The sequence below is a fragment of the Zeugodacus cucurbitae genome, chromosome 2 (assembly GCF_028554725.1).
Source record: "Zeugodacus cucurbitae isolate PBARC_wt_2022May chromosome 2, idZeuCucr1.2, whole genome shotgun sequence".
Classification (NCBI taxonomy): Eukaryota; Metazoa; Arthropoda; class Insecta; order Diptera; family Tephritidae; genus Zeugodacus; species Zeugodacus cucurbitae.
The window spans coordinates 71,414,289-71,441,371 of record NC_071667.1 but is presented as its reverse complement, the minus strand read 5'-3'; the positions used below and the strand labels follow the sequence as shown (position 1 = coordinate 71,441,371).

The 27,083-nt window shown below is 37.1% G+C and overlaps 6 protein-coding genes across 9 annotated transcripts; 3 read left to right on the top strand and 3 right to left on the bottom strand.

The window, feature by feature from the left end:
* Positions 1–184: 184 nt before the first annotated feature.
* LOC105209175 (metastasis-associated protein MTA1) lies at positions 185–10,379 on the bottom strand. 3 transcript variants are annotated; one of them, XM_029038300.2, is made up of 13 exons: positions 10,075–10,379; positions 8,117–8,278; positions 3,998–4,105; positions 3,290–3,522; positions 2,816–3,136; positions 2,549–2,737; positions 2,192–2,467; positions 1,926–2,125; positions 1,616–1,866; positions 979–1,542; positions 759–886; positions 570–685; positions 185–499 (listed from the first exon to the last, which is right to left on the bottom strand). In XM_029038300.2, the coding sequence occupies exons 1-13, from the start codon at positions 10,100–10,102 to the stop codon at positions 331–333; spliced, it is 2,745 nt and encodes a 914-aa protein (XP_028894133.1). In that variant the 5' UTR covers positions 10,103–10,379; the 3' UTR covers positions 185–330. The 3 variants fall into 3 exon arrangements, with proteins under 3 accessions (XP_028894133.1, XP_011177747.1, XP_028894134.1); XM_011179445.3 differs by having other exon boundaries at positions 988–1,542; positions 10,075–10,371; XM_029038301.2 differs by lacking the exon at positions 3,998–4,105 and having other exon boundaries at positions 10,075–10,374.
* Positions 10,380–10,825: 446 nt separating this feature from the next.
* On the top strand, positions 10,826–14,201 carry LOC105209177 (protein transport protein Sec23A). 2 transcript variants are annotated; one of them, XM_011179448.3, is made up of 6 exons: positions 10,826–11,232; positions 11,308–12,569; positions 12,633–12,786; positions 12,854–13,402; positions 13,627–13,647; positions 13,884–14,201. In XM_011179448.3, the coding sequence occupies exons 1-6, from the start codon at positions 10,954–10,956 to the stop codon at positions 13,971–13,973; spliced, it is 2,355 nt and encodes a 784-aa protein (XP_011177750.1). In that variant the 5' UTR covers positions 10,826–10,953; the 3' UTR covers positions 13,974–14,201. The 2 variants fall into 2 exon arrangements, with proteins under 2 accessions (XP_011177750.1, XP_011177751.1); XM_011179449.3 differs by lacking the exon at positions 13,627–13,647 and having other exon boundaries at positions 10,827–11,232.
* Positions 14,202–14,554: 353 nt separating this feature from the next.
* Chp (calcineurin B homologous protein 1) lies at positions 14,555–16,017 on the bottom strand. Its single transcript, XM_011179447.3, has 3 exons — positions 15,821–16,017; positions 14,970–15,233; positions 14,555–14,906 (listed from the first exon to the last, which is right to left on the bottom strand). Exons 1-3 carry the CDS (start codon positions 15,885–15,887, stop codon positions 14,668–14,670), a joined length of 570 nt encoding a protein of 189 aa, XP_011177749.1. The 5' UTR covers positions 15,888–16,017; the 3' UTR covers positions 14,555–14,667.
* A 278-nt stretch (positions 16,018–16,295) lies between these two features.
* Positions 16,296–17,574, top strand: LOC105209179 (mediator of RNA polymerase II transcription subunit 27). The gene is made up of 5 exons (XM_011179452.3): positions 16,296–16,591; positions 16,658–16,927; positions 16,993–17,080; positions 17,144–17,359; positions 17,422–17,574. Exons 1-5 carry the CDS (start codon positions 16,422–16,424, stop codon positions 17,557–17,559), a joined length of 882 nt encoding a protein of 293 aa, XP_011177754.1. The 5' UTR covers positions 16,296–16,421; the 3' UTR covers positions 17,560–17,574.
* Positions 17,575–17,608: 34 nt separating this feature from the next.
* Positions 17,609–21,689, bottom strand: LOC105209178 (gametogenetin-binding protein 2-like). Its single transcript, XM_011179451.3, has 5 exons — positions 21,249–21,689; positions 19,570–20,136; positions 19,301–19,476; positions 18,116–19,190; positions 17,609–17,985 (listed from the first exon to the last, which is right to left on the bottom strand). Exons 1-5 carry the CDS (start codon positions 21,348–21,350, stop codon positions 17,764–17,766), a joined length of 2,142 nt encoding a protein of 713 aa, XP_011177753.2. The 5' UTR covers positions 21,351–21,689; the 3' UTR covers positions 17,609–17,763.
* A 428-nt stretch (positions 21,690–22,117) lies between these two features.
* On the top strand, positions 22,118–26,809 carry LOC105209180 (DNA damage-binding protein 1). Its single transcript, XM_011179453.3, has 13 exons — positions 22,118–22,329; positions 22,610–22,758; positions 22,815–23,077; positions 23,144–23,349; positions 23,408–23,490; positions 23,549–23,702; positions 23,766–24,021; positions 24,083–24,314; positions 24,379–24,730; positions 24,795–25,799; positions 25,864–26,053; positions 26,111–26,507; positions 26,568–26,809. The coding sequence occupies exons 1-13, from the start codon at positions 22,269–22,271 to the stop codon at positions 26,646–26,648; spliced, it is 3,429 nt and encodes a 1,142-aa protein (XP_011177755.2). The 5' UTR covers positions 22,118–22,268; the 3' UTR covers positions 26,649–26,809.
* Positions 26,810–27,083: the final 274 nt, after the last annotated feature.

Below are 27,083 nucleotides of genomic sequence, written 5' to 3'. Positions count from 1 at the left end.
AATATACCATATATATGTATATAGCATAGGGGGTCCATGTTTGTTTTGAAGAAGCTTAAATCACACAAATATTTAATTCAGCAACGCATCCATTGTGTATGGAAAAGGAGGTGGGGTACGTTGTGGTGGTGTAGTTTTGCTTTGTGGTTGTAGTTGTAGCTGTTGTTTTTGTATTTGTTGCTGCTGATGCTGCTGCTGCTGCTGCAGAAATTTCTCATTGCGGCTTAATGACGTTGTTACGGTTGTGGCTGTTTCAGTAGTTGTTACTTCGGTTGTTGTTGCTACACCAGTTGTTGTTGTGCTTGTTTTTATTGCTGCCACCGACGACGGTCAGTCGAGTATTACAACTTGCGGTTCGATTTGTCTGCTCACCGTCACAGCTGGTGTCGTTACAACATGTGCCATCTGGGCAATTTGTTGTGCTTTGATTGGTAGTTCTCGCCAAGGTTTGCGTGCAACTCGTCGAAGATCGGCAGGTGAAAGTGTTTTGCGCCATTTTCTGTGAAAAATCATGATAATACATATTGCAATTATTGATTATTAATGAGTTTAATTCCAGCTACACTTACTTGCTGCCATCAGTGGCTCTAAAATAATAATCATCTGGTGCGTCTACCCAACTTATAACCTGCTTACGCCCATTACCAGTGCGTCCCATTTGTGCTAGTTTCGGTTTGCCGTTTAGCTACAAAACAGAAGAAAAGGAGAAACTTTAAAATCAACACAAAATTCAAGTTATATATATATAAATTCATTACATGATGTCTCGTTAAGGTATGACCAGCCGCAGCCATCATAGCTGCAAATTGCTCATTGCTTGGACGATGCGAAGGCATGGGATCCTTATTCGGACGCTTAGTTGGCGGATATACAGGATAGAGCATCCCTAGAATAATAGAATGTAAAAATAGATTAATCCCATGCACAGATGTATGTGTGGACCGTCATGAATGTGTAATTTTTCGTTACACAACTCACACTCATTACCATCCGCAGCTTCCTCGTTCCGATCGCGACCACGCTTGCGCCAACAATCAGTACGTCGCGCTGCTGCAGAACCACCGCCACTATTCGGTGCACCAGCAACTGGCGGCAAATCTTTGACTTGAGCTCTTGAGCGCTCTGCGGCCGCTTTAGGTGCTGGTGATCCCGCATTGATTGTTGCCGCCTTTGTTACTGGCACGGACGCAGGCGAAATTGCAGGTACTGCCGCAGGTAATACTGCAACAGCTATTGGAGTTGCAACTGCCGGCGCTGGAGCTGGGATAATGGTTAGATCTTTGTCGAGTTCTAAAACCTTGTTGGGCACGCGATCGTACAATAAACTGCCATCGGGTGCCTTTGGCGGTTTGGGAAATGAGACCACATCGGGTTTTGGTATTTTATCCTTTGGTGTCAACACTAACCATTCATGCGGTCCAACGCCAGGGCAGCCCAAACGATTTGCAATTTTCGTAACGCTGCCGCGTTCGCGCTTTTTCCTCTTCATCAGTAAAATTTTCTTTATATCGGCGGCGGTTTTGTCATTTATTCGATTTGTAACTGTGGTCAAAAACAGAAAATGTTAATTAGCATAAAAAATAATAAATTTGAGAGCTTAGAAGGGGAAACTCACATTCTTGCTTCACCAGCTGCGTATTAATCGCGAATGATGTTTGACGCGCGGCCTTCTTGGGTTTTATGTAATTTCGACAAAGCACGCGTGCCAGACGCGTCATTGCGTTCGTGTGCAGATAAAAGGCGGTGCGAGTTTTCATAATGGGGCGTGGTGAGCCCGACATAAGAGCGATGCCGTGCGCCTGATCGAAGTGACGCGCTAAATGAGTTTTCAATTTGAATTCTTTATCACAATTAACCATAGGGCATCTAAAAGAAAAAGATCAAATTAAATATTATAAAAAAACTAATTTTAATAGAACGCTTACTTGTGCATTTGGCGATTGGACAAATCGCTCACTTTCTCGGTATCAATCACTTCAACGACGACTGGAGCCGCTTTCTTTTTGGGCTCATGATCCACTTCGTGTTTACCGGCATTTCTCAAACCACCGTACTTTTTCCAATAGTCCCAACAGTTTTGACAGAGACGACAGGCGCCGTGACCACTATTAGTCCATGGATACCACTAATAATAAATTACAGTTATTTTACTTATGATTCAGCATTAAATATGTATTAACAAGCGTTATACCTGTGAGGATTTAACAGTTGAGCAAGATTCACATGGTTTGCCATTGTTGGAAAGATCCGCACCACCATTTGTTGTACCGTTATATATATTGGCACCTCCTTTTATTGAGACACTGCCACTGCCGCTCTTATTCACTTGATTATATTGCGGAACGTACACTTGCTTTAGCTTCAGCTCCGCCTCTACAGCCTTCACGCGTTTCTGTTGCACATAACGATCGGTTGTCTTCCACATGTAATAGTATTCAATTATCTGTTTAAGAGTTTTCCAAGGAAGCTGTAAATAAACGCATGAAGAGAAAACACATCAATATATATCGAGTTAATATTAAAGAATATCAGCCATGCAAATACTTACAAAATCCTGTCGAATGTCATTAAAATCTTTGCCATATTTATCCAAAGCCTCTTCGAATAAATTCGCCTCGGAGGCACTCCAATCTTCAATTTCGTCGCGGCAGAGTACTGGCCCAGTGGAAGGAACTAACGAACACATTGCCTCTTCAACAGAGTATTTGTGCTTATGCAGCGTATCCATGGCATGAAACTAGCAAAAGAGGAATTAAAATGAAATATTAAATCTACCAAGAAAACCTAGTAGAAAATCCTTTTGTTATATACATACCAGTGTTATGTCACGACTGGCTGCTGCGGCCGACATGTGCAATGACGGCTGCTTCACCGAACTGCTACAGTCTAGTGCGCGTGCGAATGTCCCTATCGAACGCGACACCACCAAAAACTGATCGATTTTACGATCGTTTAGGCTATGCTGTGGCGTCCACACCAATGTTTCGAGATCCTCTAATTTACGCTCATCACTCGCAACATCTTTTAGTTTCGCTGGAATTTCGCTCTGATAGCGACTACCAACACGAATTTCGCCTTTGTCAGCGAGTAGCGTCTTCTGGTTAGGATCGAAAACCAAGCAGTAGAAGAATGTATCCTGTATTTGCATATAGCATGCAAAGGGAAGAGATTTAAATCATTTCAACGTTTCAATATACTACATTGATAAAGGAAATCATGAACTAATTAATGTCTAGAAGTCTAAGAAAGTACATAGTAGCTAGCGTACGATGCGAAATTTACGACTCACGTCTTTACTGAGATAGCTTTGCAGGGACTCCGTCTCGTTCAGTAATGTAACCGAACATTTGCCACGTATCTGTGTGGCAGGCAGTGCCTCGACTTGGCGTGACAAGAACAATTCACGATGTTTGATCTGATAGCGTTGTTTGGCCGTAAGTGATTCACCTTTTTCCGAGGATGCCCCACCACCACCACCGGGCCCATGGTGTATAGGACTATTGAGCCCCTCATCTAACGCAGCTATAATGATAAAGTTAAAGTGGAGAAAAGCGGTTAATACGTAGTGTTCACACCAACAGTTTAGCTAACTAGCAACGCACAAACATACATTCATATCGGGTTTTCTATATACACAAGAAAAAAATGTTGATAATAGTAAATTTCATACATTTCATTTAAACATAATTGTAGTTTAACCAATCAGTAGAAGAAGTGCATACAAACATACTTATGTACGTATATGAAAAATCAAGACTTAACCGAAAAGAACATACCACAGCTACAACAGCATATCGAAAAGATGCCAATTTGTGAGACTCTAATTTTTATCTAATTGTACAAAGAACCACAATTTCAACTACGAAACTTAAAAAATATAGTACATACATACAAACATAATGTATTTCAATTCATTTTAAATAGTAGTTGGATAGTTTTGTTAAAAATTCTATATGATACACTACTATGATGTTGAGTGATTGAATTTAATCGGTACCTATCGAAGGATCTAATACTGCTTGTGCGGCTTGCTCTTCGCCTACTGGTGTTCTAAGCCATGTTTTCTTCAGCTTCGTAGCCAGTGGGGAATCTTCAGCGGTCGCCACTATGTTCGATGAGGATAAGTATTCGGATTTAGTGAGAATTTCATAAAAGATTTTATGTGCAAGGTAAATAGAGTATATATTATATATACATACGTACTATTGTGTAAATTAGTTTAATTTTAACTACTTGTATACAATGAAAATTGAAAAATAATAATAATTATAGTGAAATTATAAAAAAAAAATTATTATTATAGTTTACAAGAGGTAATTACATGAAAAAATTTTAGAAATATAATAATTATTTTGTTATTTTAGTTGCCAACAGAAGTATTGATATAACTTTGTACTTTTACAGTTCCCTACAGTTTGAAGCTGATGTAAAATTCCGCTCTAATTTTTACTTTATTTACAAAAATTATTTAAATTGCTACGAAAATATCTTGCTTTATACTACTTCTTATAATTTAATTTTTAAATTTATTTTTTTTTCTTTTCATTAATTACAATTTTTCCTACACAAAAGTACGAATTTTTGGTTAAGGTGAAATTTGGAAGCAACATTTTCAACTAAGTAACTCATTTTCATTACATATACATATATTATGTATAAAGGGTTTTTCAAAAGGGACGCTACAAAAGTAGGCCGCTCTTCTGACATTTCTCTTCAGTAAAGTTTGGCATTTCATCATGGAAAGGTATCCAACAACGAGTCGAAATTACTACCGAAATTCGGAGTCAGTGGCCTCAATTGTAAGAGCGTCACAGCGGTTATCTGTCCCTGCCTAAAAGGTCACGTCCTACTTAGCGATGAAGTTCATTTCTGGCTGAATGCCTTCGTCAATAAGCAGAATATGCGTTATTGGTCAGGCAGCAATCCACACGTACTCTATGAGTCACCATTGCATCCCGAAAAAATTACGGTTCTGTGCGGTTTATAGGCTGGCGGTGTCATTGGGCCGTACTTCTTCCGTGATGATCAAGACCGGCACGTCACTGTGAAGGTGAATCGCTACCGATCAAAGATATTCGAATATTTTTGGTCCGAATAGGATATGTGGTTCCAACAGGACGGCCCCACAAGCCACACATCTAATGTAACAATCGATTTATTGAAGACGAAGTTTGGTAAACGTGTTATCTCACGAAATGGCCCCGTTAATTCCGCTTCGGTCGTGCGATTTGACGCTGTTAGACTATTTCTTGTGGGGCTACGTCAAGTCTATGGTCTATGCCAACAAGCCAGCGACGATTGATGAACTTCGTACGCATATCGAACGTGAAATTGTAGCAGTATCGGCCGATTTATGCTTGAAAACCGTCGAAAATTGGCCTCAGCGTCTGGTACATAATGGCATCGAATGTACTTTCACAGGAATAAATAATTTCATTGATATCCCAAACCGTTTTTTTTTTGCGCTCTTATTGAAAAACCCTTTATATACGAAGATGAATTAGAAAAGTTGAAATTGTCTTCATTATTAAACCAAATTACACAAATTTACAATTTTTAACAGCAGATTTGCGGCTTTAAATTATAAAATCATAACATTTGCCGGATAGCATTTAAGAATACAAGACAAAGAGAGAAAAGACTCGGAGAAGGATCTATCAAAGGAGTAGGGGCCAATCATATATAAAGTTTTAAGTTCAAAGGCAGAAATTATAACACAGAAAATTAAATCGGGTGGAGAAACTTAGAAATTATTTAAACTAAAAATTACTATATATTATATACTGTAAGATATATGATTCGTTAAATATGTATATACTATAATATTAGCCTTTAAATTATGTATAAATGTATATTACTTTAAAAAACCGTATAAACAAACAAACAAAAATGAAGATGTAGAACGGAAATGGATTACCACCAGCAGAACCTACGAGTATACGAACGATAGCCGAAAAAAGAGGAAGCGCAATATGATGCAATGGCTTTAAATTGAATGGGGTGGAAAGAAAAAGTGATTATGGGTTGAGTTAGAGTGGCATTTCGTACAGCAAAGATGTCTGGAATTGTCGGTTAGCACACTGTGAATGGGTAACGGTGCGAGTTGAGTTGGGTGGCAGCGCATACACACAAGCAAACGCACCGTAGATACCGGTATAAAGCACTGTGCACTGTACTACTGAGTTGGCGGCCAAAACGCCTTCTGTGGTATTTGCCACCCCCACACGCGGACCTGCAGGCAGGCCTTGTGTGACGCGTTTTTGCACAAGCACACGATTGAAAAGAAAAATATATGCACGTGTGCATGTATTGCGGTCGTAAGGTTAGGAAGTCGCATGAATGGTGTACACACAACTGTATATACGTCATTGCAAATCTGTTATTGTAAAGTTTGATTAGTTTTAAGTCAAAATTTCCGGCCGAAAATATGTATTTGCGATTAACAGTTTTTAATAATTTTTCTTTTCTGTAATTCATCCTATTAATGTTTAATTTGCATTGCTTATGAAATGCAGTCTAGTGGACCTCAAGCCAAATCGTATCGAAATTGTAGTTTAACGAAACTTCGGCATGTCGCAGCAGCGTGTGGTGTATCGGTTGGATATACTATTAGATGCCGCGATATTCTATGTGCCTTTGAAGCATCGAAATTCTAGCTGTATAAGTGGGTGTGGGTGTGTATGGATGCGTGGTTAGCGCACACTCGCATGAGCTGGGGGTGGTTGGAGTGGACAAAATGTAGTCGGTGTTTTGTAGTCTTTGTTGTTATTGTTGCCAGAATTTAGTTACGCACACCTACGTAATATATATGTATGTATGTATGTATATACAAATGTACATGTCTATGTTTCAACATATGCCTGTAACTTTAGCAAAGAGTAAAGGTGCTGCAGCAGCATTTAGCCTGATTTTCGTAAACTCACACACGCCCACCCACATTTGAACACCGACCAACTGATAGTACACACCTAGATATTGACGCACGCATTTACCAGAGGTATATACAGATACATATATACAAAATTTCGTACAAATGTTGGTATATTATAGATTTGCATGTATGTTTGTATGTACTCATACAGCAACATGCCAACAGACATCCATACACATGCACCCATCATTTGGCCAACAAACGCAGACCACCATTTCCCCTACCGATTCCCGAACATTATTCTATTTAGTGCCTAACGGTTTTTAGGTACCAGGAGCGGGTAGTTTAGACAGAGTTACGCGAAGCAGCGACTGAGCAAATATACGTACGTATATTTTTGAAGTTATGTATGTATATAGATACATTAATACGTATAAATGCAAGTGGTGTAGTCCACTCATCCCTCGTCTTTAGCATCAGTTTCGGTCTCTGTCACAGCCTCTGCAGCTGTTATTGCTACTACTTGCAACCGTTGTCGTTATTGCACTTGTTTTTGTACGCTACTCGTTGCTCTGCTATACGCTGTAGTTTCGGTTGGTTGACTGGCTGACTGAGTGACTGTTTGGCTGGGCTGGTTAGCTGAGGCCGACCGACTGTCTTGTGTATTAGGCATCGATACAGAGGCGAATATTTAAAACACTGTTGCTGGCCATATATGTTCCGCTTGTTGTTTTTGCTGTTGTTAAAACTGTTGCCGGTTATTCGCTCTTGGTAATACGCTGGTTATCGTAGATAACACCACTAGTTTCTGGTTGCAAAATATGAATGCACATATTTGTGTAATGACGAATGACCGAACCTACATATACATACATAGATATGCATATGTGCGTAATCTACATTACCAGCCCGTACTGGCAAACATTGCGTTCATGTTTCCATTATTTTTTTATCTTATAAAATTTGTTTTAATCAATTATACAAATATTTGATGAGTTTTTATAAATTAGTCACTTTTAACACAAAATATGTGTGCCGATTAAAAAAATATGATTCAGATTTCGTTGTGTATGTACATATGTCGTATTAGGCAGTCGCGTATAACTTGAAATTATTATGAGAATGAAATGGTAATAACAGTTACGAATAATAACATAAGTAACTATTGAATACAAATTATTTAAACAATAAGTTTGCTGCACGCAGATGAAAAATATATCAAAATAGTAAAGTAAAAAGACTTACGCTGATGTTTATCGGCCAGTTGCACCAGTGGATTCGGTAGATCGCGCCTTCTATAAAAGCACATAACTTTCGCTTCCACATTGCCGGATTGATTTTTATTTAACTCTTCTATACGACGTATTAAAAATGGGCTATTGGAACTTGTCTCGACATAGACATAATCTGAAAAACAAAATATATATATAAATGTATAAAAAGTTAAATACAACGATCCTCTTACGATGTTATTATTTTAAAAAGCCTGCATTTGTGTAAATTAAAAAAAAATACAATAGAAAAACCTTTTGAAAAATAAACGTTGCGCATTTGCTGCTGCTGACAATGGCGAAGAAATAATCATGTGTAAGAAGTCATTGAAGAACATTAAAAAAAAAAAAACATAATGTAGTACTTTATTTCAAACAGAAACGCAATTTCTCGGCTTCCGCGATCGTACCCTAAGCCCACACTATGTAACGTCTGCAAGAAATATGCTCGTTCGCTGTATATATTCTAATTAAGCCACCTGCTAAACATAAACATATTCGATCTTCAGCTTTGCCCACCACTAAAACTAATTAGCATTTTCTGTTTTTATATTAAATAAATGCAGAGTCCACGCAATAGCATAGGCTTTAAGAGTATTACGATCAATAGCAACTCTCAAAAGCTGCAGATACAGACTAGGCACCAAACAAGTGGGGAAATATAAATTAGTCTTCCTGCTGTGCTTATAACTACACGTACTCGAATGAATAGTTGTATGTATGTATGTACAAATGTAGGAACATCGTATACACATGCATAGATGCCACATGGCATAATGACATCGATCGAAATACGGCATTAACCAGCAAGCTAAGCAATCGGCGAAAGTGATCAACAGTACGGATCCTAAGGAAAACATTGTATCTATATTAAACATAAGTTCAAAACTCTCAGAATAAATGTAATTACCAAACACATACATATGCATGTTAAATAAAGTGTTTGTTAACATTAGCCAATTATTCATTTGGTGTATTTAAGTCGTTGGTAGAGAAAGACTTCGTATAAGTTTAGAAATGGAAACCTGTTCTTTTGCTTTTTCTGTCGTATTAAATACATACACATGTATATATCTACTTATGTTTGTATGAAGTTGTGTGTATGTTACATCCTTCAACGATTGAAATGGCTTTTGAATTTGAAAACTTCGCTAATATTCTTCTATAACTAAGTAATGTAAAATATACTACTACAATTGTATGTATCTACGCAAGTATGAACGTATGTGTATACCTAATAAACTTTCTCTATTTATCTATGTTGCACTGTACGAAATGATAAGATCGGTAGCAATTGAACAAGCGGCGCAAATCACTTTTATGTATACTATCCAAATGCCAAGAGGATCTACATTAATTTACTCTTAATATACGTAATATAAAAATAAAATAATTTAATGTTTTATTTGAAACAACAGGCTTTTAACTCATTTAGACCGCTTTCGTTCTCCTCAAAATGATGCTTCAGCTAAAAAAAGCTATTTCAGATTATTTGCTTACTAATATAGAATAATGCAGTCTTATTCAAATATATAATCCACAGTTACTTTAAGCTCATTCATGGGGACTGCGTCAGATTTACTTTTTATCACAGTTGACACAACTTTTAATATACCATTTTCTTGCACATTTCTTATTTAATCTTATATACAGAATACAAGTGCAAGCCAGAAGTGCAAAATGCAGTTTTGGACGACGCAGACGAAACATAAGCTGCGACGTGACAGCAATGGCAATAGCTTTGATAGCTGCGATACCAGCATAGGCCATAGCACACGCAGTGCACCATAGCGGCAGCAACGGCACCAGCAATTGCGGCCAGTAACGACAGCAACAGCAGCAGCAAATGCGGCGGCGACAGCGGCAAAAGCGCCAGCGCCGAAAGACACGAATATGGTACAAAACGTAGAAGAGAAAATGGAAAATTTTTACCTCCAACCCGATACATATTTGTGGCCATTTTCACTAAATTTTCGCACACTATTTCACACACAAAGTGTTTAGCACTTTTTTAAGTATGGTTTTTCACTATTTTCATGCAATTTTTTTCACATTTAATCGCGTTAATTTTAATTTGTTGTGATTACATTCACAAAAGACGCGTTTTTTTCGTCGCCATCTTAGAAAACACAAAACGTCAAATGTCAAAAAAGTTTCGTGGTGGAATTTTTGCAAGTTCGTCCCCTTCTGGCCGATTCATCAACAATCAGCATATTATTGCGACATCTAAGGTGAATATGTCAGTATATCTCAATTTCTGCGGATCGTGGATTGGATACAAATGTTGCCATAAAGTATTTTTAATTCAACCCAAATGATAACCAATTATCAGCTGTAGTTTATGAAAATACTTATTTCAACTGTTTGATATAGTTATGTGTTTGTTAATTTTATAAAAGATAATATAAATTTAATTAGCAAAAATTATTTCCTGAATGCGTTTACAAGTTTAGAAATCTTTGAAATAGTATTTCCAATTTGTATCAAACATTATTCAATAAAACTATATACATAATTATAATATAATTTGTACTATATAAAATTATATATATTATTTAAACAATATTATAGTTTTCTAACAACAGTTTAAATGTTTAATGTTAATAAAAATCTTAATAATTGACACTTCACTTCCCTGAACGACCGTCTAATTTAAGCACGATTTGTTGACAACATTGCTATTTGTCATTCTGTTAGATGGCATCTCGATTTCTTGTGACGTGGACGTGTAAAAAATTTAGAAAATAATTCCAATTTGATCGCAGGGTGTTTTATTAAAAAGGATTTCCGAATAGACCGCACCCAATTAAGATGACAACCTACGAAGAATTCATTCAACAGAATGAAGATCGTGATGGAGTGCGTTTAACTTGGAATGTGTGGCCATCAAGCCGTATAGACGCTGGCCGTCTAGTTGTGCCACTTGCCTGTCTTTATCAACCACTGAAGGAACGTCCTGACTTGCCACCCATACAATATGAGCCAGTTTTGTGTACCCGTGCTAACTGTCGTGCAATACTTAATCCTCTATGTCAAGTGGACTATCGTGCCAAGTTATGGGTGTGCAATTTTTGTTTCCAACGTAATCCAGTAAGTAGAAAGTTTTAACAAATATTTGTACGTTGTTATTTTCAATTAAACCTCACTGTATGTGTATTTTTTAAGTTTCCACCTCAATATGCTGCTATTTCGGAACAACATCAACCTGCCGAATTGATTCCAGGCTTCAGTACAATTGAGTATACAATTACCCGTGCACCATGCATGCCACCGGTTTTCATATTTCTGGTTGATACCTGTATGGATGAGGAAGAGTTGGATGCGTTGAAAGATTCTTTGCAGATGTCACTAAGTTTATTACCACCAAATGCGCTGGTCGGACTAATTACATTTGGAAAAATGATTCAAGTACACGAATTGGGAGCTGAGGGTTGTTCGAAAAGCTACGTTTTTCGTGGTACAAAAGATCTTACTGCAAAGCAAGTTCAAGATATGTTGGGTATTGGTAGGTCAACAGGTGCGCCTGTTGGAGCTCCTGGGCAACCTGGTCAACAAATTCCAGGCCAACAACGTCCCGCCGGAGCGGCAGCACCTCCAGCAAATCGTTTCCTCCAGCCCATAAGTAAATGTGATAGTGCACTGGGCGATTTGTTGAGTGAATTACAGCGTGACCCTTGGCCGGTACCTCAGGGCAAGCGGTATTTACGTTCAACGGGCGCTGCATTATCGATTGCAGTTGGTCTACTTGAGTGTACCTATCCAAATACCGGCGCTCGCATCATGAGTTTTGTTGGTGGACCTTGTTCCCAAGGTCCCGGTCAAGTGGTTGACGATGAGCTGAAACATCCCATTCGTTCACATCATGATATACAAAAAGATAATGCACGCTTTATGAAAAAAGCTATAAAACATTACGATGCGTTGGCTTTGCGTGCCGCTACCAACGGACATTGCATCGATATTTATTCTTGTGCACTTGATCAGTGCGGTCTTATGGAAATGAAACAGTGCTGTAATTCAACTGGTGGACACATGGTTTTAGGAGACTCATTCAATTCATCGCTTTTCAAGCAAACATTCCAACGGGTGTTTGCACGTGATGCGCGCGGTGATTTAAAAATGGCATTCAATGGCACACTGGAGGTGAAGTGCTCGCGCGAGCTGAAAATCTCGGGCGGCATCGGTTCGTGTGTGTCGCTGAATGTGAAGAACTCGTCGGTGTCTGATGTGGAGATCGGCATGGGTAACACGGTGCAATGGAAGATGTGTACAGTGAATCCTAGCTCGACAATGGCATTTTTCTTCGAAGTGGTCAACCAACATGCGGCTCCGATGCCGCAAGGCGGACGTGGCTGCATACAATTTATAACACAATATCAGCATGCAAATGGACAGCGTCGTATACGTGTAACCACGTTGGCAAGAAAGTAATACAATTATAGCTGAATATTGAAATATGTTCCAATATAATTACATTTATTTATCCTTAGTTGGGCAGATGCAACCACAAATTTACCATATATAAGTGCTGGCTTTGATCAAGAAGCTGCAGCAGTCATTATGGCACGCATGGTGGTGTATCGCGCTGAAACAGATGAAGGTCCCGATATATTGCGTTGGGTCGATCGACAACTTATTCGCTTGGTAAATATACACATGGAGTCCCCAAATGTCTTATGCATAACCTAAAATTATATATTCGTTCGTACAGTGTCAGAAGTTTGGTGAATACGGCAAAGATGATCCAAACAGCTTCCGTTTGGCACAGAATTTCAGCCTTTTCCCGCAATTCATGTACCATCTTCGCCGTTCACAATTCCTGCAAGTCTTCAACAACTCACCAGACGAGACCACATTCTACCGGCACATGCTGATGCGCGAGGACCTTACACAGTCGCTAATCATGATACAGCCAATTCTTTACAGCTACTCGTTTAATGGTCCGCCAGAACCAGTGTTGCTCGATACATCATCGATCCAACCCGACCGTATATTATTAATGGACACATTTTTCCAAATTCTCATATACCACGGTGAGACCATTGCACAATGGCGTGCGCTGAAGTACCAAGATATGCCCGAGTATGAGAATTTCAAGCAGCTACTGCAAGCGCCTGTGGACGATGCTCAGGAGATTTTACAGACACGTTTCCCAATGCCGCGTTATATAGACACCGAACATGGTGGTTCACAAGCACGTTTCTTGCTGTCTAAAGTCAATCCTTCGCAAACGCATAACAACATGTACGCGTATGGACAGGTGAGTCTTGCAAATATGTTAAGCGTACATGTTAGGCAAATTTTGTGATGCATCTCTTTTGTATTTCACTAAAGTTTGTACGCATTGTTTTTTATGTTGCTGTTTTGTTATGATATTTAACTTTTATTTTTTGATTTTTTTTTTGCGTTTGCACGTTCGTCTCTGTTTAATAATTGTCGTGTGTTCAATGGATTGTATGATTTGCAAAACTGCGAAAAATGTAGCCACCGATTGGCCAGTCTACGGTATTTATGATTTTTCTATAGTATTGCCATATTTGGTTGACGAATAACCGAAAATATAGAATATAGAAATTGTATGGTGTGCGGTGTGGTGTGGTGCGTTGATTGGTGCTTTTATGTATACGCTTCTAAAATGCTTCGCTTTTGCTTCCTTCTCTCTGTAGCCTCTACTTAACTATATTTTTAGTTTTCTATATACTATTTTATATATTTGCTTACTAAAACACAATTTCGTACAGGATGGTGGAGCGCCTGTCTTGACCGATGACGTCTCGCTACAACTTTTCATGGAGCATCTGAAGAAATTGGCAGTTTCATCAACAACATGAATTGAAAAATGTTGGTTGCGTATTAAGTTGTGGTACTTCAGACTTAAGACGCTCTGGTGGAGGTGCTGGAGACCCAGTATATTTACAAATAAGTGATTCTACCAGCATTTGTCGACAGAACTTAATTACGATTATAGTTATTACAACTCTAAAATAACGAAATATTAAATTCAATTATATGCATATATAAATATAAAATCAAATAAAATTACATTGTTTTCAAAACCTCATACCCCCAAAAATTTTGTTATTTTTTACGTTTTTCTGATGATACGCAAGTTCTGAAGTTATAAATCCGTCTTAGAAGTTGATCTCTTAGGAACGCAGTGAGATGGTTGAATTATCGGAATCCTATATAACAGATTTGGCTTCAGGAAAGTGAGAAGATATGAAAAAATTACAATCAATACTTTTTATTGGTTTAAGTGCATATAATTTTAATGTTTATAATAGTTGATTATATGTACATACAACAACAAACAACTTAAATAAATATTGTTTACTTAAATTTCCTTAGAAATATTTTCTAATTAAAAAAATTGATGCGCTCAACTGTAAATAATTACTTTATCGGAAATTAGATGTAAAAATCAATATATTTTGGAAAACTATATTTGTAAGACTTGACTTCTTTGCATATTTTTACATAGTGTCAGACAAAAAAATGCTTAATACAAACTACGTAAATGTTAGTTCAATTAAGAAATCGAATTGACATCTTTTGCTCCACGTCAGTACGCTCCAGAGCTTTACAAAAGTCCTCAAAGGAAATTTTGCCTTGACAACATAAATCTGCTTCCAAAATAGTACGTTCGGCTATGCTTATTAGCTGGTCTTGGCTTATATTAGCACCGACCATCATGTGGAGAATACTCAATAGCTCGTCGCGGCTTATAACACCGTCATCATCCAGGTCGTACATTTTGAATGCAACTGCAAGTGAAATAAAATTGATATTAATTTTTAGAAAAATATTTTTTTAGTAGTTATACTAACACTTTAGCTTTTCTTCGCGACTGTTTAAACCGTTTTCTTTTTTGGAGTTAATTGGTCGGAAGTGAGCCAAAACATTCATAAATTGTCGAAAATTAACACGATCATCGGTACTGTCTTCAAAGAAAGCATGTACGATGCGCTCGCAGAGCGGGTTAATTGCTAATTCGGGAATTCGCAGGAAGTCCTCACGAGATAACGTGCCGCAATCACCGCGATCCAATGAAGTGAAACGGGAGTAGAGTCGCTCAATTTGGTTAGGCGTGACTGTAAATAAACAGTATTTTTGTAAAATAGTATTGCCAAAAAATTGTACAATTTCAATAAGTTATGGTCAATTAGTTTTATCTAATCTTGATTTCTGTGAATTGGTCAATTCAAACTTTGATCTACCACCGTTTAACTCATACACCTAGATGTGTGTATGCGTAGATATATTTTCGATATTAGTATAAAGAAAGTGTGTTGTTTATCACCTAACTATGATAATTGCCAACACTTATCAGTTCTAATTGATTCACATTGCTCAGTTAATTACTTAGTAAAATATGCCAAAAATAATATCGTATTAGCAAGTGTACTATACTATATAACACTGAGTGACGTCAACTTTCTTATAAATTGTAAATTATAGATATAATTGTTTACATCACATGATATGGAAAGTGTAGCAGGAATATGTTCCGAGCTACTGAATCTAGACATATATAAATATATAATAGCAATTATAATTTAATATATTCTGCAAATTAATACAGAAATGTAATTACTTCACGGTTGTTACATATTAATGCATTACAAATATAAATGTAAATAGTTTACAAGATACTGGACTTTTATGTATATTTACTTACATCCAGTCTCTTCTTGAATTTGAGCAATTTCCTCCGGACGCAGTAACAAGGAAGATTTATTACCCATTGCGAAAAGTTTCCAAAACTTATTTGAATATGTGAAAATTAACTACACTTTAGAATGCAACGAAACAATAATAATAAATTGACAGGCAACTTCGCAGAAAGTTGACTTTTGTCGTCAGTTGATTTGAGTTGCTTGTAGCGACATCTTATGGCAAGCTATTGCTCACGTTTATGTGGTGCCACTGCTATATAAAAAATAAAAATTTAAAATATTTGAAAAAACCTTTGTAATATGATTGCAAATACATTTTTCTCAATATAACAATAATTTGTAAAATAATGAATCTTCCACACTTTATATTGTATATACAAAAACAAATTTATTTTGAGATTACCTAAATTGAAAATAAGATTTTTGCGAGCAATGCCACCCTTTTTGTTTAAAGTTTTTTTGTTGTCATCATTTGCGATTTGACAGTTTCGGCATTTTTCTTTATTTATAACATTCGTGTATAATAAACCAAGTTAGTTTTTCAGAGCGTAAATAATATAATTTCATATAAATCGGTGTATAATAAGCCTAAACCTGGATAGAATGGAGAAACTGAACTCCACGCTGGGCGCAGTGAGATCACTGCGTTCAAGCGTCCGTCAATGCTTTGAGCAATTGGCTGATGGCACTAACGCCGAATTGGCTGAAGACAGCCGCACAAAGTTTCTCCTAAAGTTTCAGGAGAACTTTAATAACATGAATGCACAACTGAGGTAAACTATAAATTATGGCCGACTGCCTTAGTTATACCTTAATTTAATTCTTGCATATTTGAACAGGGAAGTTGAAGGTCTAATTAATGGTTTACAAGCTCCACAAACACCGTACTGCTTGGGTCAAACTACTTACCTTGCGCAAGAAACTGCTCCAGAGCGTCAGGCATTGTATTCACAACTCGTGAATAGTTACAAATGGATTGACAAAGTGCATGACCATAGCTTTTTAGCATTTAACAATTTGAATCAAAACAATCTTAGACGCTCATACGTATATTGTTCCCAGAAACGTGTGCGCATACCATTCACATCTTGTAATAATACCGACCCAGAGTAAGTATGCATAATATTATTTTTCTCATATGAAAATTCTGATGAAAACGAACTTTTTACATTAGTCATACAGACAAGTTACTGAGCGAAATCAACCTACCACTTACAAGTTATCAAGTGTGTCGACCTTTTGGCTCTAATGTTGTTGTAATTGTAAGTTATTACTGTTAATGTCTGGAAAGAAAACTTTATTCGAAATATAATTTCATCACACAGGTTACAATAAGTCGTGTGCTCAAGGCAGCGATAGTCTGCAAGGGTGTGCTAATCGAATGGGTTACAGTTAAGGGATTTGACGAAACACTTGATCCAGATGATTTATGGGCCGAATCGCGTTACGAAGTATTCCGAAAAGTTCAAGAACATACACATATTGCAATGTTGCACTTCTTCTCGCCTACACTACCCGACCTAGCTATAAAAAGCTATATGGTAATTAATGTGAATTTTACTTATTTTAACGTATTCATTTTTTCGATTGCACTAATTTTCAGACTTGGCTACACAGTTACAGTAAGTTGTTTTTAGAGGCTTGCAAAAGATGTGGAAAATTCGTGTCAAATGGGCTACCACCGACTTGGCGTGACTTGCGTACACTTGAGCCGTTCCACGAGGAGTGCCGCAATTGTTAAATTACTAGATATTAAGTCCGTGAAAGAATGAAAAATTAATATGTCCACATAGGTTTAAATAATTTCAATATATATTTGCAGAAACAATAATAATTTTGCGGAAATGTACGTAGTCATTATTGAGTTACAATACATTATGCATTATTAAGGACTGCTATGCAGTATTAAAACTGCCTTAGGTTCCGTGACTAAACACCACGCTAATTAGATGCAAGCTGGCCCTGCTGTGCTGCTCCTGGCAGCGTTAATGTTCCGTTTTTTACCACTTTTATGTTGTTTACATAGTCGCGCGAAATTTTCTCTCAAAGTTTCGCGCAGTTTCTGCCGTTGCTGCTCCACTTTCTCGCGCTGGCATTGATACTCCAGAACCACTTCTTGTGGAATGTAACAGTTCTCTTCATCATCATCATATTCATCGAAATTATCCTGCAAATTGAAGAAAATTATTTATGATTAGAAATTTTAAATTAAATACTTTGATAAAAACTAAATAAAAGCACCATTAAAAACACTGGTTAAGTGCTCTCATTGATCGTTGATAGTAAATAGTACCTACCAGCATTTGCTGCAAGCTAAGCCAGTTCGTAGAGCCGTATTTTTGGTTTAATGAACTGTCTCCCCACATGTAGCTATTTCGAAAATCGTACATGTGGTGGTGATGTTCCTCCTCCAAAGCCATGTCCTGCCCATTTTCATGGTTACAAAAACCGTCGGAACAAGATACCTCCGAACCCTCTGGGGTGCTGGCGATACTGTTGATTGGCGAATTATCAGATGTTAATAACTCACTGCCATAACCAGAGTCTCGTACATCGTTTTCGCATGGACAATGATCCTGTGGAGTTAAACAAACATCACATTTGGCCACAGAAACATTGGTATCGATGTCGCAACAGCTGCCGTAAGGACTGCCGTGTGCTGATAGCGGTTGTTCTACGGTAGGCACTCTCTGCTGTTGTTGTTGTGGTATTTCTTTCTTTTTGCTGCCACTCGCTTGTTGTATGGGCTGTTTGTGCTTTTTCTGCTTCTTTTGCTTACGTTTCTTTTGAGCGGGAGACTTTGATGCAACAGCCGTTGCAGGTTGAGGGTTGTCACACATCGAGGATCCCTTTTCTTCAGTGCGTAAGTTTTTATCCATAATATCTACTAATTTATTTAATTCTTCGTCTAATTCGTCGGATAAATCCACCGCCTCATCAATCATTTCAAAGTCTACTTCTTCTCTGTCTTCTTCTTCCTCCTCGTCTGCATCCACGGCATCTGAATCACCATTATCAACAGCTGGTTTCGTAGATTTTCGACATAACTTTTCCTTCTTTTCAATTTTCTTCATCTTCTTTTTCAGTTTCTTCTGTTCTCGTCTCAATTCCTTAGCTCTTTCAGCGCGACTAATTTCCTGATAGAGCAATTCTAAATTGCTTATACCTTGTTTGCGTTCCACCGCCATGTCAAAATTTCGGCTTAACGCATGAACACCAACTGCTGCCAGCACTTGACAAGCCCTCTCTTCTTCACGCAGACTAACATAAATACGACGAAGCCGCTCATACATTATCATACCAACGCAGGTTAGCACTTCCTCTTGGGCAATTTCAAGCGTTTTCGCATGGCGTTCTCGCTGCTTTGAATAACTACGAGAAGAGAAGAATTTACGAGATTTTATATAGTCTTATTTTACTTTGGGTTTGCATATTTTTGAGTTAATTGAGTATCTCAGTTATTTATATTCAAGAGGATTTACCTGCCATTAACTTCAGGTTCGGCGCGCCTTATTAGAGCGTCGAGGAAATCAACTTTTTTCGTAATTATTTTAATGTGCTTTTCGGATTGGGGTTTCCTAATATTCGCATACAAAGCCGCGTCGAATCCTTCTTTGCAAGTCGTTTCGTTTACGAGTATTTGGTATGCCTTTTCGATCTGTTAATTAAACATAAAATGTTACAAATTACACAAAGAAATGACATTGCACAAAAAAACAAAAAAAATAAATAAATCATTTCATATACACACCTTATTACGACATCCCTGACAAAATTTGTGTTTTTTCAAATAGTTCTCGAGTACTTCGTGCAATTCTGTTGTTTCGATCGTAGCCAATCTGTCTCGACAATTATACTTCATTGAGAACCACATTTCTCTCCAAACTTCCGAAAAAGGTCTTGAGCGAAATGCATCCAATGAATGTAGGGCACATCGAGTTTTATTCCGCAATTTATTATCCAGCAAATCACCGAGTACCTCATGATGCCGGTAGAGTAATGTACCTAAAGCCTGTGGTGACGACATAAGTTCTTCGCGCACTGTAAGAATACACGTATCTCTTAGTATCAGCGGATCTAGAGTCGGATATCCAGAAAGCGTTAGTTGATAGAATAAACGTTCAACGCGACGCCGACAGCCCACACATGGCACACATTGATTTAATAAAGACACGAATGTGACACTATCTATTTCCAGCGATAATTTCAGTTCATCAGCCGATAAAAGTTTAAACTTTCGCGTGAATATTTCAAGTTCTCTACCACGAATTTGCGGGCTATCTATGCAGAGACCTTTGTTACTCAAATCCATTAACATCTGAAAACATAAGCCATATTTACATTATATATTAGTTAATATTCGTTGGAAACATTTACATAAAATTAAATAAATTAACTAATAATTATTTATCCACAAGTTGTGTATGTATTTGGCTAGGGAAATTGAAAAAAATATTCAATAAACTTCGGATGTCATTACTGATCTAAATCTACAATAAATTTTAGCTATTTTCATATCTCATCTAAGTATGTATATAGTGATAAGCGCAAAACAAACTTAAAAAGATAAATACATCGTTTATAGTTATGCACGCCTTTCTGTGAATTAGGTTAGAAATGAGACTCCTATACCGCTATTAGTACAAATATGAAGGTGCATTGCAATTGATGTTATAAAAAAAAACATTATAATTATAATAACAATAAAAGAGAAAACTATGCATATGTATATCAAATATCGCGATAACTACGCAGGGACGGGAGTGTTGATGCATCCAAAGTCATCATTTAGCAAGCAAGTTATGCAGAGTAAACTAATCGAGCCCCTGTCGTGCATTTGCAAGCTAGTACAACTGCATTGAGATGTTGATGAAATATATGTATTTCGCGTTGAACCTGTTTTCACAGTCCAACTACAGCTCATTCAAACATGCATATGTAAGTATGTATATGTACATGTATTTATGAAAATCAAAGAATGCATAAGTGATGGTAGGTAGTACCAAAGAATCCATATTATACCATAAGTTGGAGTAGTCTTTAGTGGTTGGACATAAAATTCTTGAGATTTTTTATCGTTGGAAGATTATTTAAGCGTGTAGCACTCTATGAATCCATAAAACACTTTTTCTACTAACTTCTTTCCGTACTAGCCAACTTCGGATGTATCAACAGGTTCAATGGTTAACAATCAGCTGGTTAATGTACGTACACTTTTACTATACATACACTTTCTCCACAGCTCTTGCAATACGGTCATGTGAACTACACACATTATGAAAATATAATGCATCTTTTCCTTTAAAGCAGTATTTAAACAATATATTTAGCAAAATCTATATATCTTAGTAAAATCCAACCCTACTTTACGCAAATTTTTGAGATTGCATTTAGTGCACCTTATCAATGTCGATAATTGTCACAACTCACCATTAAGGAGGAATCATCGGCAGAACCTGTGACAACTGGGATTTGTCTATAACCAACGTCGATCACATCCTCTGCACGGTATACATCCGTCAGTTTAGCCATATTTCTAGCCCTCAGACTACCACAATTCGCGGAAAATAAAGCTCAACAATACTATTATTTGCCCGAGCAAAAACGTTTACGTTATTTTTATTGCTTAATTGTTGTACAATTACCAGCACTTTAGAATAAAAAATAAGGATTTATTTAATAACTATAATGAACAATAATAAATTCTTCGTAACGACGAGACAACGAGAAATTATATGAGAAATTGTCAAACACGTAGTACCAAACTGGAATGGTTCCACCTGCACTGTTGCACAACTTAGTAGCTGTCAGACGTGAGTCCTATTTCCAAACCTAAGCATAACTGAAACATGTAATTTTTCATATGGGCCTCACTCCTTTTAATAATATATTACAGAAATTATATCCTAACTTTAACTAAAATATAATAATATTTTTAAAACAATTTAAATAAAAATATTCGGTGCATAATATATTAATTTCAGTACAAAATTTACGCAGAGTTGAATTTAGTAACAGTTGAGATAACAATTCCAACGTAGTGAAATTTGTTACAACACTGATTTCCATTGTGAAATCTAGAACAAATCGGAATCAGAACGTAAACATAATTACTATTGAAATTAATATATTCGTTTTGATTTAATTTTGTATTTGGTTGCAAAATATATCTCAGATATATATGAAATAAATATTTTGTTTGTTGTATATATAAAAACAACATAGACGTATATATAAAGGTTTAAAATTATTTTAATTGTCATTCATGGACCTGGTAACACTGGTTGGTGCTGAATATTTAGAAGACAGAGTTGTAATTAGTCAAACCAAAAAAGGCCGAAAAGTGATATTCGACGGTTTGCGGTGGTAGAATCGTCCTTTTAAAAGGAAAATTATAATTTTTTATTATTTGAAACGACTTGAAGATATCTAAAATATATAGCAGAGGAAATGTCACACCATTATGTGGTTACGGCACAAAAGCCGACTGCAGTTGTTAGCTGCGTAACCGGTAAGTTCTATTAACAAATTTCATGACTATCAGCGAGATGTTTGCCGCGTCGCGTCCCGGGAAACTGGAATTTATAATATATTTTTTTTTATTTACTGCTTTAAACAACTGGTCGCTGGTTTATACAATTAATTAAGATGGTTAGCAGCATAACCATATTTTGCTGCTCCCGCCTAGAAATTGCCATGCCTTTTGTGCTATGATGGATAACCGGCGTGTTTTTAAAACAACAACAAATTCCTTATTGTCAGGTTAATTCTAAAGATTTTATACGTTTCAGGCAATTTTACATCGCCAACTGATTTAAACTTAATCATTGCCCGAAACAGCCAGTTGGAAATTGATTTAGTTACACCCGAAGGATTGAGACCATTAAAAGAAGTAAATATCAATGGCCAGATATCTGTCATGCGTCACTTCCGTCCTCAGGTTTGTTATAACAATTGGAAGCACACTAAACTGTAATAAATACATTTAAATTATAGGATAGCAAGAAGGATTTACTTTTTATACTTACTTTGCGATATAATGTTATGATACTGGAATGTCGTATGGTCGGCGACCAAATTAGTGTTATAACAAAAGCGCATGGTAATGTATCCGATAATGTAAGCATACCAACCGAAGGCGGTGTAATCGCTGTAATTGATCCAAAAGCGCGTGTTATAGGCATGTGCCTTTACATGGGTCTCTTCACTATTATACCCTTGGACAAGGAGACAAGCGAATTGAAGGCGACTAATTTACGGTAAGTATTTACTATACATAATACATTCTCCTATGAAAGCTTTTATATCGCTTTAATATATTTCAGTATGGACGAACTAAATGTGTATGATGTGGAGTTTCTATACGGTTGCATCAATCCCACAATTATTGTTATACACAAAGATGTAGATGGACGGCATGTGAAGACACATGAGATAAACTTACGTGACAAAGAGTTTATGAAAATTGCCTGGAAACAAGACAATGTCGAGACAGAGGCCACAATGTTGATACCAGTACCAACACCATTGGGTAAGGTTTGGCTTCACAATTATCTGAAAAATTAGTACTAAAAAATATATTTTTTTAGGTGGCGCGATTGTTATTGGGCGTGAATCGATTGTATACCATGATGGAAATAGCTACCATGCTGTAGCGCCATCTACATTTAAAGTGAGTTGTATGTAAAAATTTAGTGGCATATGGTTATAAAATGTATTTTATTCACCAGCAAAGTACCATTAACTGCTATGCTCGCGTAGATAGCAAAGGTCAGCGGTATTTGCTAGGCAACATGTATGGACAGTTGTTTATGCTTTTCTTAGAGACCATAGACAATGGTAAAGGTGGAGTATCAGTAAAGGAAATTAAAGTGGAATTACTAGGTAATTTAAACGGAAATATAAAGTTAAAAGTGAATTATTTTATAATATATATTATAATTTCAGGTGAAATTTCTATACCGGAATGCATAACGTACTTGGATAACGGATTTCTCTTCATTGGTTCCAAACATGGTGACTCTCAGCTAGTCCGTTTAAGTACAACTCCCAACGAAAGTGGCTCTTACGTTATACCCATGGAAAACTTTACCAGTTTGGCACCTATCCTCGATTTAGGTGTGGTGGATTTGGATCGACAAGGTCAAGGACAAATAATAACATGCTCCGGCAGCTTTAAAGATGGCTCACTTCGTATTATACGGTTAGTCTATGCTACTTTACCATCGCGCAATAACTGATAAGAATTACTGATTTTTTTCTAGGATTGGTATTGGTATTCAGGAGCATGCCTGTATTGATTTGCCTGGCATAAAAGGTATGTGGTCACTTAAAGTGGGTATAGACGAAAGTGTCTTTGAGAACACATTAGTGCTCGCATTTGTGGGTCATACACGAATTTTAACACTAACCGGCGAGGAGGTAGAAGAAACTGATATACCAGGCTTTATTAGTGATCAACAGACTTTCCATTGCGCAAATGTTGATTATGACCAGGTAAGAATGACGTACAAAACAAATCAAACACATACTAATGAATGCTTTCATTCTTATTTCAAAGATTATACAAGTAACACCACTTACGGTACGTCTGGTAAAGAGTACCACCAAATGCTTAGTAGGGGAATGGCAACCGCCAGATGGTAAACGCATTGGTGTCGTCTCGTGTAATGCATCACAAATAGTTGTTGCTTCGGCATGCAATGTGTACTACATTGAAATTGAGAATTGCTTGTTGGCAGAGAAATCACACAGGGCTTTGGAATATGAAGTCGCTTGTATAGATATTACCCCATTGGAAGAGGGTAAAAGTAAAGCTGACCTTGTCGCAATTGGATTGTGGACAGATATATCCGTTGTGATTCTAGCACTGCCAAAACTGGAAACGATGTACACTGAAAAATTATTTGGTGGTAAATATTCACTATCAGTTAATAAATTAACAGTTTAAGCATACAAATCTCATTCTACTTACAGAAATCATACCGCGTTCCATACTGATGACTACATTTGAGGGCATACATTATTTGCTCTGTGCGCTGGGTGATGGCTCAATGTTCTATTTCATATTAAACAGAGTAGATGGGCGGCTAAGTGAGAAGAAAAAAGTTACTTTGGGCACACAACCAACAACCTTGCGTACATTTAAATCATTTGCAACCACTAATGTATTCGCCTGTTCGGATCGCCCCACTGTTATTTATTCGTCAAATCATAAATTGGTCTTTTCAAATGTCAATTTGAAGGAAGTTAATCATATGTGCTCGCTGAATGCGCAGTCATACCCGGACAGTTTGGCTTTAGCCACAAAGAATTCGGTGATTTTAGGCACCATCGATGAGATACAGAAGTTGCATATTCGAACTGTGCCACTTGGTGAGGGTCCACGACGCATTGCGTATCAAGAAAGTTCACAAACATTTGGTGTGGCAACGTTGCGTGTTGATGTGCAAGGACGTGGTGGTCCGAAACCCACACGGCCGAGTGCCTCGACCCAAGCACAGAATATAACCTACGCATCGAACATTATACCTAAACCTGGTGGCGGTAATACGGCAACTACAAATGCTGAAGTCGGTCAAGAATTGGACATAAACAATTTACTAATAATCGACCAGAATACTTTCGAAGTGCTACATGCGCACCAATTTATGCCATCGGAAAGCATAATTTCATTGATGTCCGCTAAACTGGGTGATGATCCGAATACGTATTACGTTGTATCCACTGCGCTCATCTATGCCGACGAACCTGAACCAAAAGTTGGACGAATAATCATCTTCCACTACAACGAAGGCAAACTAACACAGGTGGCCGAAACGAAAATCGACGGTTCATGTAACTCCCTGGTGGAGTTTAATGGCAAAGTTTTGGCGGGTATAAACAGTTTTGTGCGTCTATATGAGTGGACCAATGAGAAGGAGTTGCGTATGGAGTGTAATATTCAGAATAACATTTCTGTATTGTACCTAAAGGCCAAAGGTGAGAAATGAGTTACATATTAAATAATTTAGATTTCAACATATATTTACAAAAACGAAAACAGGTGACTTTATTTTGGTTGGTGATCTGATGCGTTCGATGACGTTGTTGCAGCATAAACAGATGGAGGGAATTTTCGTTGAGATTTCACGTGATTGCGATCCCAAGTGGATGCGGGCTGTAGAAATCTTGGATGATGACACATTTTTGGGCTCGGAGACCTATGGCAATCTGTTTGTTTGTCAAAAAGATAGGTAACTTTAGTGAGAAAACTTGATGAATAAACTTCTAATTCCGTAACTACAATTTAGCGCCGCCACGACGGATGAGGAACGACAGCTGTTGCCTGAAGTGGCACGTTTTCATTTGGGCGACGTTGTAAATGTGTTCCGACACGGCTCGTTGGTAATGCAGAATGTCGGTGAGCGTACAACACCCAATATGGGTTGTGTGCTCTATGGTTCCGTGAATGGCGCTATTGGTATTGTTACGCAGATACCACAAGATTTCTACGATTTCTTGCATAGCCTTGAGGAACGTTTAACCAATACGATCAAATCGGTGGGAAAAATAGATCATTCTTATTACAGAAGTTATCAGACCACACAGAAGACGGAGCCGTGTGAGAGTTTCATTGATGGCGATTTAATTGAAAGCTTCCTCGATTTGGGCAGGGAGAAAATGAAAGAAACTGTTACGGGTTTGGAGGTAAAGTGCATTTAAATTATTAATATTTCGAAAAAATAATATATTTCGTTTTATCAACAGCTAACACTGAACGGTGAAAAGAAGGAGGCTGATGTCGATGATGTCATTAAAATTGTTGAGGACCTCACGAGAATGCACTGAAGTGCGGCTTTTAATTTTAGTTTGATTTTTCTGCTATGCAATGTCCCAATGTCGTTATCGATGCAAATAGAATTTCGATTAAATGATTGATTGATTGATTAATTTGTTTAACAAATATGAAAGAGAAATAAATATTACTTGTACCCGATCGTTAAAATTAATACTTAAATTAATTTGAAATTTAATTTATTTAGCTACCGTTATTTAATTATTTTCTCATATTGAAAACATATTTGGTGAAGTAAAAGTAAATAAAAATGGAAAACGCTAAAATCATAATAAGACTGAGGAATTATTTTCAACGTTATATTATCCTTAAGGGGTTAGGTGTAGTCAGGAAAAAAAAAGGATTTTCTAAAAATTTAAAATGGTTACTTTTTGTGTTATTCGACAAATAGCGTTTTTCTCAAAACTATATTTTTTGAATTGGTGACA

Coding starts and splice junctions, on each gene's coding strand:
- LOC105209180 (XM_011179453.3), top strand. CDS start 22,269: ATGTCACACCATTATGTGGTTACGGCACAAAAGCCGACTGCAGTTGTT. Junction 23,350..23,407: donor ACCAGTACCAACACCATTGG/GTAAGGTTTGGC, acceptor ATATTTTTTTAG/GTGGCGCGATTGTTATTGGG. Junction 26,508..26,567: donor AAACTGTTACGGGTTTGGAG/GTAAAGTGCATT, acceptor TTTTATCAACAG/CTAACACTGAACGGTGAAAA.
- LOC105209175 (XM_029038300.2), bottom strand. CDS start 10,102: ATGGCCACAAATATGTATCGGGTTGGAG. Junction 1,543..1,615: donor GCAGCTGGTGAAGCAAGAAT/GTGAGTTTCCCC, acceptor TTTTGACCACAG/TTACAAATCGAATAAATGAC. Junction 500..569: donor AGAGCCACTGATGGCAGCAA/GTAAGTGTAGCT, acceptor GATTTTTCACAG/AAAATGGCGCAAAACACTTT.
- LOC105209179 (XM_011179452.3), top strand. CDS start 16,422: ATGGAGAAACTGAACTCCACGCTGGGCGCAGTGAGATCACTGCGTTCA. Junction 16,592..16,657: donor AACATGAATGCACAACTGAG/GTAAACTATAAA, acceptor ATATTTGAACAG/GGAAGTTGAAGGTCTAATTA. Junction 17,360..17,421: donor TAGCTATAAAAAGCTATATG/GTAATTAATGTG, acceptor ACTAATTTTCAG/ACTTGGCTACACAGTTACAG.
- LOC105209178 (XM_011179451.3), bottom strand. CDS start 21,350: ATGGCTAAACTGACGGATGTATACCGTGCAGAGGATGTGATCGACGTT. Junction 19,477..19,569: donor GTCAGGGATGTCGTAATAAG/GTGTGTATATGA, acceptor TTTAATTAACAG/ATCGAAAAGGCATACCAAAT. Junction 17,986..18,115: donor TTAGCTTGCAGCAAATGCTG/GTAGGTACTATT, acceptor TTCAATTTGCAG/GATAATTTCGATGAATATGA.
- LOC105209177 (XM_011179448.3), top strand. CDS start 10,954: ATGACAACCTACGAAGAATTCATTCAACAGAATGAAGATCGTGATGGA. Junction 12,570..12,632: donor GTAACCACGTTGGCAAGAAA/GTAATACAATTA, acceptor ATTTATCCTTAG/TTGGGCAGATGCAACCACAA. Junction 13,403..13,626: donor ACATGTACGCGTATGGACAG/GTGAGTCTTGCA, acceptor CGAAAAATGTAG/CCACCGATTGGCCAGTCTAC.
- Chp (XM_011179447.3), bottom strand. CDS start 15,887: ATGGGTAATAAATCTTCCTTGTTACTGCGTCCGGAGGAAATTGCTCAA. Junction 15,234..15,820: donor AATTCAAGAAGAGACTGGAT/GTAAGTAAATAT, acceptor GTTTATTTACAG/TCACGCCTAACCAAATTGAG. Junction 14,907..14,969: donor TCGCGAAGAAAAGCTAAAGT/GTTAGTATAACT, acceptor TTTCACTTGCAG/TTGCATTCAAAATGTACGAC.